Source organism: Arachis hypogaea, chromosome 11, assembly GCF_003086295.3.
Source record: "Arachis hypogaea cultivar Tifrunner chromosome 11, arahy.Tifrunner.gnm2.J5K5, whole genome shotgun sequence".
Classification (NCBI taxonomy): Eukaryota; Viridiplantae; Streptophyta; class Magnoliopsida; order Fabales; family Fabaceae; genus Arachis; species Arachis hypogaea.
The window spans coordinates 2286736-2299035 of NC_092046.1; the positions used below are offsets into that span (position 1 = coordinate 2286736).

Sequence of the window (12300 nt, forward strand, 5' to 3'; positions counted from 1 at the left end):
TAAAATTTGATTAAAAATGATGAAAAGATTAATTTGTCTAACAAAAATAATTTTTGATGATTTTTAATGAATAAAATTTTGTTAAGAACAAAAATGTTAAATCCAAAATTTGTTAGAAAACAATTTAGATTTTTATTCATAAAAATATATTTAAAAAAGTATTTGATCTAGACCAATTCAAGTGTTCATTCAAATAACAAATATAAATAGTCAAATAAGTAAGTACCTTATGTTTTTAGAGAAAAGTAATAAACGAATTTTTGTAATATTAATAATTTAATATCATAATTTTATATTTTTAAAAGTGAATATATAACTTATAAATAATTAAATATATCTAATTAACAATTATTCAATAAAATTTCATCAACAAATAAAAAAAATGGTCAAGATGACAGGTAGAATTAATTATTTTGTATCAATTGTCTTCATTACTTTCATCTGATTTTACTTTTTTCCTTTTATGTTGTTTGTTGACTTATCATGATAATTCATTTTCTAAAAGTAGTCAAATGGTATTCATCGTTTACAAATTACAATTAATGTTTTCAAATTAAGGCTTCTGGTGTCTTCTTAATTTTTTTTTATACAAAATTATTTATTCAATTATAGTGTATCCAAAAAAAAAAAAAAACGACAACAATTTTAAAATCAATAACTAGATTAAGTAATATTTTTTATACGTTGAAGAAGAATGATGCTAAACAAACAAGTATTCTAAATTAGAATACATATAAAATGACTACATATTAACACTAATAAAATTTTATAAATAACATAAATTAGTATATATTTTTTTTTAGTTTTGACCACTACAAAAAGAATATTTAGTATATTTGTCAACTCGACATTTTGTGACGATTAAAGCAAAATTGTTGTAAAATGAGACGTTTTTAGTAACCCCTCCTTAATTCGTTATGATAATCGCTGTCAGATTCTATTTATCGACGGTTTTTAAAAACCGTCGCTAAATGTCCACTGCTATCTGCTCTTTTTTTGTAGTGAGATGACTTACTACCCTTCTCTTGCGTTAGTTAAAGAGAAAAAGAAAAAAAATTATTAAATGTTTCTAAAAATAATAAATATTAAGTTAATTAATATAATAACATTTTAAAAAATAGTAAAATTTCTTGTATATTGTTCGGGTGAATGGCGATTCGGATGGTGTTTGGATTGGAGTAACTGGTTGAGGAGGGATCTGGATCGGAGCGCGAGCTTCTCGAGAAGAAAGGTTGCTTGGATTGTTGGTGGGTCGGCGATTGGAGCCACCTGCAAGAATATTCCGATGCTAAAGTCAGTATTCATACAATGAAGCGGCTAATTAAAGTCAAAGACTAAAAAGTGACGTATTTCTGGAGAGAGATATGTCTCTTTTCATTTATACTCTGTGTTTGGGTGGATCATTTCTCTTAGGCCTGTCTGTCTAAAAATTTCTGCTAACTATTAAAGTCTTTTCAACGGAATGTGAGGTGACACGCAAATCATTTTTGAATACAGGTCGAATACTCAGCGATTCGGTAATGATCTATAAATAGACTCGTGATATAATATAATAGAGTAATTACCCAAATCAGTCCCCAAGGATTTTAAAAGCGGACACTTTAGTCCCCAAGAAAAATTAATACACAGATCAATCTCCAATTCATTTTTCAGGCAAAGTAATTACCCAAATCAGTCCTCAAGGATTTTAAAAACGGACATTTTAGTTCCCAAAAAAAATGAATTGAGGACTGATTTGTCCGCCAAAGTAAAACCTTGGGAATTGATCTGTGTATTAATTTTTCTTGGGGACTAAAGTGTCCGCTTTTAAAATCCTTGAGGACTGATTTGGGTAATTACTCAATATAATATAATATAATAGAGAGTATTCTAGGAATAAAAATTTATACGCTAAAACCTTTCGAATTTTCATTTTATATATTGAAGGTATATAATAATTGAAAATAATTTTTTCTATCATAATTTATCATATTTTAATATATGAACTTTGTCATATCGAAAAAGACACTAACAAACTCATCAATATCGTGGTTTGTGGAAAATGTGAAGGTAACTCTCATTACTTCCATGCATCAGTTTGAGTGAATATCCCATCCGACCCCTGACAATTATTTCGAAAGGACAACGAGGCCCCCAAGAAAAAAAAACACCCAATTCGGCCCCTGATAATTTTTTTTAGGACTGATTAGCCCCTGTGTCAAAAAAATAACATTGATTTTTTTTTTTGGCACAGGGACCTCGTTGTCCTTTCAAAGTAATTGTCAGGGGTCGGGTTGGGTTTTTTTTTTTTTTTGTCAGAGGCTGGGTTGGAATTTTTTTTTTGCCAGAGGCCTCGTTGTCTTTCGAGGTAATTGTTAGGAGCTAATTTGGGTTTTTCTCGCATCAGTTTTAATTTTGACCATTTTGATGATGACGTCGATAATGGTAGTGATATAATTACTTATTTTATTTTTTTTATCAATTTAAATTTTTAAAAAAATAGTATTATGACAGAATTTTATATCTCAAAAATTTAAAGTTTGATTTTTAATAAACCCAAAAAAATATATTACTATTTGTTTTTTTAATTTTAAAAATAAAAATAAAAAATAAAAATACAAATTAAATATAATTTAAAAATGTTAAAAAATACAAAGGTGTCTAAAAATATATATATAAATAAATAAATATATTTGTTTTAGAACAAAATTTATCATTTTCTTATTTATCTAAAAATTACGTACAATAATGATAAAGACCATGATCAAATTACTTATTTTAAAAATTTAAATTATTAAACAAAATTATAAAGATATATCAATAATTATATATCTAATAGAAAAAATATAGGGAGACACTGAAAATATTAAATAATGTGAATAATAGATATATTATATGTTCAATTCAATAGGTATGCAGATGATTATGTTGATTATTCTTAATTGGATGGTTATTTTTTTTATTCGATTTGCTCATACACAGTTAACAATAGTTGGATGTTCATTTTACTATGTGTGCGGATGATTATCCTAATGTTAAGGTTTAGGAGATAATTTGGGGTGGAGTTTTTTTTTACTTTATGGGTCAATTCTAAAACCTATTGTTCACATTGTTTTAAAAAGTCATTGTCTACCTAACAAAATTATATCTAATATATTCTCTCACATAAATTTTTTTTTTGTCAGAGTTTTTTTGTCATAAAAACTCTGATAACATTATGTCGCTAATTTCAAATATTTAAAATATCGGATAGAAATATATAAATAAGTATATATGTAAAAAAAAATATCAAAACCACAACTTGTCTATTTTATATTATCTTAACAGAAATGATAGACTTCTTATTCAACGTCATTGTCATGATCTTCTTCTCTTGTTTGATTTTTTCTCTTTTTCTTTTTTTCTGCTTTCTCTTTCATTATCATCGTCATATTTTCCTCTTCTTCCTTAAATTTTTGAAGGACTAAGTGCCAAAAGCATTGATTCATCTAACGAATAAAATGCATTCGCTCAATAAAAATTTATGTGATATATGCAAAATTTTTTGTGTTATATAAAAAAGTTTTGATACTATATGCAAACATTTTTGTACTATATCGATAAAAAAATGCAAAAAAGAAGAAAAACCGTGCATGTATATTATGTAAGTAATTTTTGTTAAGTTTAAACCAAATTAATTAAACTTGACTACCAAAAATATTTGTACGTATAGCACCACTTGTACCTTAATATCTTTATATTTATGTCATGAGACACCTATCAAATATAACTCTTGAGATATATGACTATAATAACTCTTAGAGTAAAATATCGTTTTTGTCTCCAACGTTTGGGGTAAATTCTATTTGTGTTCCTAACGTTTAAAACTTTAAATTGTCTTATTTGTATTCTTAACGTTTGTAAAAGTGATTCAATATTATCATACCATCAATTACACATCATGAGCTTTAGTTTGAGTTTTGAAAATCTCTACTTGAAGTTAGAATACAAATGCCTGGGACACAACCGATGACCCCACTCCGAAAAATAACTCATCAAAAGTTGAAACTACTCCTTGCAATATTTACATAATTCACCTTTTTAGAGACATAATTGAACCTAAACACAAATAGTGGATACAATATTGAAATCAAACACATTCAAGTGAGACCTAATTGAGAATGAATACATTCAAATGAGAATAATGAAAAAATATGATCTGATTTGTTAGTATAATTGACAGTAGAATAACATTGAATTACTTTTATAAATGTTAGAAATACAAATAGAACGATTTAAACGTTAGGAACACAAATATGATTTACTCTAAATGTTGGGGACAAAAACAATACTTTACTCTAACCTTTATATTAATGCGCTAAATATTGCTTCATAAATTTTATGTGCACATAAAAAATTAGCTACTAAATCAACTAATATATATTTATGTATAAATATATATAATATTTTAACTTATTTTAATATATATTTTATACATGTAATTAATTTTAGTGTATACATAATATAATTACAAGTTCACCTCATTTTAGTATAAATATTGTTGAAAGGAGTCCACTAAAATCAATATGTAAAGCAAATACTATCTCACCAGCTTAAATGTGTAGTGAAGTTCTTGCATGTTGAGGACTGGAAATTTTGTGAATCCAAAAAGATTTTAAGACTTCAAAAGAAGTGGCTTTTTAGTAATTTTTTTACCTTTTACTTCTTGCATTTTAGAAATGGTATAAATTCTAATTTATGACCAACTTATGATGTTGTTTTGTTCAATTTCTTACTAGGTTGTTGCTCTGTATGTCCATCATGGGTATGTCTTCCTTACCATCTCTCCAATTATTTATATTAATGATTATTTTTTAGTAGATCTCTCAAATTGTGGTTGCTCAATTTTGTTTGATTTTATACCCATTTTTTTTTCTCCCAAATTTCTAACATTTTTCTCTCTCTCCTTCTTTGCATGTTAGAAGATTGCTTCATAATATGATTTGTTTTAAAATTAAATCAGCTTGAAATCTTAGACATTTATCATTCATTATGTATTTGTTGATTGTTTTTATCAAAATTCGATAGTTATTATTTTTCAGTTTTGAGCATTGAAAGTATTTAAATGGGTATTCATGTATGAATTAAGATCAGACGAAATTAAAAAAGACGAATTCAATCTAATTATACGAGATTAGGTGGGAATTCAATTTATTTTATTCATTAGCTTGACTCAATTTACTTAATCTACAACGCATCAGATTAGGTCGATTAATCGAGTTGCATTATTTTTTTTTATTGAAAAATCAATTTTCTTTGTTCGTTTACCATTTCAACATCCGACCAACCCAATTATACGAGGTTAGGTGGGAATTCAATTCATTTTACTCATTAATTTGACCCAACTTACTCGATCTAAAACGCATAATATTAGATCGATTTATCGAGTTGCATTATTTATTTATTGAAAAATCGATTTCGTTTATATACTGTTCCAATATCAGATCTAATCATAGCACTCGTTTTATCACTATTTGACCAAAATATATTAACATTGTTAATAATTTTTAATATTTTAGCAAAGAATTTTTAATTTTTAAATTTTGAACTGACTAACGAAAACACAGACATACTCTGATTTTGAATTAGGGTAAGTTTTTTTTTTAACCCAAATTTTGTTAACATAATAAAAAGAATATTTTTTAATTAAATACTATAAATTAAGTATAGAATATATACAAAATCTTGTGAAATGTATATATTTGAGATTTTGAAGATTTAACTAAAAATACAGAGAGAAGAAGGAGTATCAGAATTATTGCTCTAGAAGAGAAGAAGAAAGAAGAAAAAGAAAGAAAGATGGCACTGGTATTAGAAAAAAGGAACAATTCTCACAACAAAGGTAAAGGAATTATAATCAATGAAGGGAATGACATGAATTCAAGTGATGATGATGATGACGACGACGAGCAGAGTGTTCTATTTAAGGTACTCTATTTCTCTTTATTAGCATTATTCTTGTATTCTTACATGTCTTCATTTGTCAAAGTATTGTAAAAAAAAATTTATAGTGGCTCTATATTTTTCTTTACAAAAAATTGAAGGTAAAAAATGTGATTTTTACTATGATGCATAGATCCAAGCGTGACTGGAGAAGAATTTTTTATTTTTTTTTATCAAGATACGGTTAGACACAGCAGACACGTGTGTCAGACGAGTGTCAATAAGTATCGTACCCGAAATATGTCTGATACGCAGACATAGCAACTTAGCGAAAAAACTTTAAAAAAAAAATATGACTTTTTTACATCAAAATAAATTCTACAAAAACATAACAAAAAAGTATAAATATGATAGCAAATTATTGCTCATGTGATAGATGAGTATGAGCTTGCAAAGTACACCCTTCCATGCAGTCTCCAACCTATTTACTTTTAATGTGTGAATAATATAATTGATATTTTTTGGAGTCTAATAATATAACGATGAAAACTCAAGTGCAGTCAACTTCATGTAAAGTTAATAGTTAAGAATCGTTAAATAATTTGATTGATTTGACTAAATTTTCATTTAACGGTTGTCAGTTATCAACTTCACTAAAAGTGACTGCACCTGAATTTCTACCAAATATAATTGATATGATCACATATAGGTGATTTGTATAAATATCCATTATTTATTCAGTTTTTCCACCTATGTAGGAAGTACAACCGGTACATATAGGAAGTTCTTCAAGAACAAATGGTAAATTTATCAATATTATTATCATGTTCTTTTATTTATTATTTATTTACTTATTTATTTATTTATTTATTTATTATTATTATTATTATTATTATTATTATTATTATTATTTGCATTTTTGCATTTGCAGTGACATCTACTATGCCAGAAAAACAAATACTTCAAAGTCTTCTTGATGTCTTACAAAGGTGAAAAGAATAAAAAAAAAGAAAGAAAGAGATATTTTATTACAAAAGATTTCAAAAGAATTATTCATCCAAAAATAACTAATTAGCAAAGTTATTTGAATGTGTAGGGAAGATCTGAATGAGTTATTTGCACAGCCAGCTAATCTTGATATGGTTTGTTATTTTGCGTATTATTAATTTTAAGATATCAATTTTCATTTTGTTGATCACTAATTTGAGTTTATTAATATTGAGATTCATGTTTTGAAAGGTTGAGAATCACTCCCCAATTATTAAGCAGCCAATGGATTTTGGTACCATGAGAGCCAAACTTCATGAGGATTTGTATACAACCTTTGAACAATTCAAGGTTTCAAATTTTAATTTTTTTAATAATTTTTTATTATTTTCCGTTATTTATGTTTTTTTTTTAAATTAGGAGTGAGATTCAAATCTGTGATTTTTAGGTATTTATATTTCCAACTTTAAGATGCAAATTTATATAAAGCCTAATAAACTAAACCGTTCTTTGAAAATTAGCATGTGACTTCCTATTATTAGTTTCTAATTTAAAAAAAAAAAAAATCATTTGATCTTTGAAAGGTAACATACTAACATGTAACATCAATTTAATCCTTTTAAAAATTATTTTATATCAATTAGTAATGTTATAATCAATTTTTAAGAACCTATTTGATATAAAAAAGTTTTGTTGATGAAATCTAATGCATGCAATGTTATACATTGTTTAACTTCATAATCTATTTGATATACGGTAAATATTCACACGAAGACATCTTTCTGTAAAAATAATTGTTTAGATGTTGATACATATTATGTTAAATAATTTAGTCTAAAATATTAAACCATTTAATTATTCTTCATGTGAGTAATTGCTTTGATATATAGAAACTTAAGCATGTTAAATCTAGATTTTATTACAAAACAAAATGATATTTTATTCTAAAAAAAATGGTAGCTCTCTGTTTGCACATTGTTTAAACAACAATGCTAGAAACCAAAAGCATATCAGCCAAAAACCAGCCAAAATGTGTTTGGGCTCCATAAAAAATCGAGTTTTGGTTTGTGCTCCGTGATCTCAGGAGCGGTTTTCAAACATATTATTCAAAAAGTGATTCTAATTTAACGGTTTTGTTTACTTTTTGACTGGTCACCTTTTGGTTCCATATACTTTTCCTTGTTTAAATTTGATCGTAATTTAATTATAGCTATCGAAATTGTTTTATTTTAAATGTTTATTTATTTAGTACCTAGTGATGAAATGTTCCTTTTGTTTTTTTGCCCAATTAATATTTGTCTATATATTTCAATGATGATGAACAGCTTGATATGTTTCTAATGTGCTCCAATGCTATGAACACCAATCCTGCAAACTCAAGCCAATATAAAGTGGTATGACCAAATCAAATAAAAAAAATATAAGTATATATTCAAATAGCTTCTTAAAGAATTTCGCGTCGGCCGTTTATTATGTCGAGATCTTTGAATTTTACAAGAGTAAAACATATAAGTTCCTATATTAATTAGACTCGTTATTTTCATTTGGATAAATAAATCATTAAAAGTGTGACAAAAAGATCTATGTGTTTTATTTTTGCAAAGGTCAAAGATCTCAACGTAAACGTCAAACGCCAAATTTTTTTAAAGAGCTATTTAAGTATATACTCAAAAAATATTATTCTTATTCTTTGAACATGCACATATTTATATTGATATCTCATTTTATTTGTTATAAAGTTCCTAATTGATCCAAGTTTTGTTAAACATAATTTCTTCTAGGCTAAAACTATAAGCGTTCGTGCTAAGAGACTTTTTGAGGATCTAAATGCTGAAGAAAATGATGAGTGGGAAAATTTTCCCAACAAGAGAAGATCAATTAGAAAATCACGAGGTGGCCAACCTAGAACCCCACGAAATGCAGGTGTTTCTAAACCTATTGGTAAGAAAAATGTGTGTGTGTTTTTTTTTTTTAATTATTCGAATTAAAAAAAATGTGCCCCATTTGTTCGTGTTGAATTATTCGAATTAATTAGGGTAAAATATATATTTTTGTTCCTGAAGTTTGTCAAAAATTTTACAAATATTCTTAAATTTTATTTTGCTTTAATTTTATCTTTAAAATTTTCTATTTACATCAAATATACTCATGATAACTAAATGTTCAGAAAGTTTAAGCCAATCCAACAATAATAAATGACATATATGTCTGATTTGTTTGTGTCAAAATTGTTCTTGTAAAATTATTACTAAATTTATTCTTTTTTTTTAAATTAACTGCCAGGAATATTTCTGATGCAAATTAAAAAATTTTAGAATAAAATTAAAATAAAATAAAATTTAAAAATATTTTTAAAATTTTTAAAAAATTTTAAAAACAAAAAATATATTTTACTCTTTGAATTATTTAATTCTTAACTAAATGGTTGACAATATTTGCCTTTGCTAAAGTATAATAAGGATAAGTTAGGATTAGTAAATCAAATCTAATTGAATTAGATTAAGAAAAACTATTATTTAATGTATTTTCTCTATCTTTAGTGACAGAGAGAAACAATAATGCTGCTGTTTCTCAAGAAGACAATAGAGACACATATTCCCCTCCAACTCTAAGCAGCAACTCATCACTTTTCAAAGAATATTTGGAAGCTAACAAGTCAAATATTCATGTAAGTTATATTATTTCTCACCCAAACATTTACTAAAGTAATTCATCATTTTGTTTTTCTCTTTTCAATAAACCCAAATCAGTTCTTAGAAAATTTTTTATCAAATGCTTTAATTTTTAATAAATTTTAAATATTAAATTTATTTTTTAATTTGTCAAACAAATCAATTTCTATTATATTCTACTAAAATATTTAGATAGTAAATTTCGATCATTGTTTAATGAAGACATGAAAGTATTTAAAGATTTTTAAAATTCTTGAACCAATCTTCTCATTAAGATGAACAATATGATATAGATGCCAAAAAAAATTCTCTGAAAATATATTTAGGATTTTTGTTTTGGAATTCTCCATGTGTTTTTGTAAGTTTATTTAGATTTCTAAAAAAAAGAGGTAATTCAAAATTGTTGAAAATTTTCATCCATGTCACATTTAGTTTTATTTATTTATTTATCATTTTGCTAATTCCAATTCCTATTGAAAAATCATAAAAAAAAAAATTAATCTTATTCTAGTTATTCACAATGGATGTATGCCATTGCAGTTGATTCAAGATCCTAGCAACTACAAAGAGAGTCTACAAATGTTTGTGGAAGATTTGGGACCAATAGCTAAAAAAGTTGCAGCCAAGAAACTAGAGCCCTTAAGCCTTCAACAACAAAAGAATGTTGACAATAATTACCATGATGCCCCTCCCGGATTCAGCCACCCGCTAATGAATCCTCCTACTCCTCTTCCTCGTCCAGATAACATAACTGTCATCAACACCAACGCTAGTCGCAATGTTAGCATCAACAATAACAACAATCGTCCGGTGAACATAGAGAACAAATGGAACGAGCGCGCCGCTTCTATCCTGGCCGAGATTTTTGTCAAGAAAGACAAACAACCAGAAAGCGACAACGTTAAGGGCAAAATTGGTAATGTGTTCCCTCTCCTTACAAGACCCTTTCAAGAGGGCACTAGCCAAAACAATGTAAGTACCATTGTTAGACCTACAATTGTGAGACCTACAATTGTGATCCCAAATGCTAAAAAGGAGTCAAATTTTAGGGCAAGTGGTAGTAGCAACACTTCAAAACCATCATTATTGGCCTCACCAAGACCATGGCAACAAAGCTTTTTTGGGCCTAGGGTTTCAAATTGGTCCTTTCCTAGGAACAACAACCTTATAAGATCACATGCCACACACTTCTCCAATGTACCAAACACAATTGGGCCTATGAGTTTCCAAGCTATGTTGATGGGTTCTCCAAACATGGATCTTAAACACCTGTTAGGCCCATCTACATCAAACACAATTGGGCCTATGAGTTTCCAAGCTATGTTGATGGGTTCACCAAGCATGGATCTTAAACACCTGTTAGGCCCATCTACATCATCCCCTCAAGGTGTTGCTAATAACATGGGAATGCAGCAAAATTACCAAATTGCCCCTATTCAGGTTCCACCTAAGCAAGAAGCAGGAGTTTCATGTTCACTCTCAATTGGTGGATTGAATTACAATGAAGAAGGAGTAGGAGGTGTTGGTGTGGACCAGCGAGAAGAAGCAACTACCCTGCATCTTCTTTGGGACAATGACCCATATACCAACTTGTCACTTTGACTCAAACATATTTATGGGTGTTACATTATGAATCCTAAGGTATGCTATAAATTGCTAAATAGCTCTAAGTTTGGACATCTTTTAAGATTATTGTAGTTGGATTTGGATGATAATATTGCTGTCTGTTCATCAGAAAGACTAGCTAGTAAGTTATTGCTCTTGTTACATTTCTTTTAAAATATACAAAGACTAATTTAATTTGCTTCTTTTAATTTGTATAATTGTGTCCATTTGTTGTAGAAAGATGTTATTTTGACAACTCGTAGGGCCGTCAAAATGGGCCAAATCCATCGGGCCAGTCCATTTACCCATTTAAATGGGCGGACTTTGCTTCAAAAATTAAGCCCGTTTAAATTTCGGGCTAAACGGGCTGGGCTGAGCCTGATTAACCCAAAAAAATGACGGGTTAAATGAGTGGCCCGTTTAATTTTTTTTCACATTTTTTATAAAAAAGTAGCACTTTTAGTCATATTTTTCTCGATTCGACCCATCAACTAAAAAAAATATTTTTTAAAAGATTTTTGACCTAAAAATAATATTTTTTGTCAAAATATTTTTTAAAAAATAAAATAAAAGAATAAACGGACTGACCTGTTTAACCCACAGACTGACCATAAATGGTCCGGGCTGAAAAATTATGGCCCGCGAATAAAGCGGACTTAAACGGTTCAGCCTATTTAACCCACGAATTTAACGGGACAGGTCTAAATGAGCCGGACTAACCCGTTTGACAGCCCTTCAACTCGTGTGTTTGTTTAAAGTTGCTTATATTAAGAAAATGAGATAAATTCCTCAACAAAGAAATATATTTTGAGTAGATAATTATTTTGGTATCTTAATTAAAGATACAAAATTTAATAAAATAATCCATAAAAAATGTGAACAATAAAATGATTATTCCTCAAATACTTATTTTGTTTGACAAATTGAACAAATTATTAACTAATATCCTGTATAAAAAACTCCGTTAATATTTGCTAACTAGTTCAATTTGATAAATAAAGTAAATCTTTTTAGCAAGTTATTTTGTGGTCCATATTTTTTGGAACCAAATTTGTTATTTACTTTTCATCTCTATTACTATCTTATTCTATGATTGTAGACAATAATTTAGATAGTAAAATGGGGCCAATCTAAC

The 12300-nt window shown here is 27.6% G+C and overlaps 1 protein-coding gene across 1 annotated transcript; it reads left to right on the forward strand.

The window, feature by feature from the left end:
* The first annotated feature begins 4523 nt into the window (after positions 1-4523).
* LOC112719849 (uncharacterized) lies at positions 4524-11374 on the forward strand. Its single transcript, XM_025770568.3, has 11 exons — positions 4524-4661; positions 4758-4783; positions 5753-5946; positions 6660-6702; positions 6833-6890; positions 6998-7043; positions 7141-7239; positions 8214-8282; positions 8670-8829; positions 9429-9556; positions 10101-11374. The coding sequence occupies exons 2-11, from the start codon at positions 4771-4773 to the stop codon at positions 11160-11162; spliced, it is 1872 nt and encodes a 623-aa protein (XP_025626353.1). The 5' UTR covers positions 4524-4661; positions 4758-4770; the 3' UTR covers positions 11163-11374.
* Positions 11375-12300: the final 926 nt, after the last annotated feature.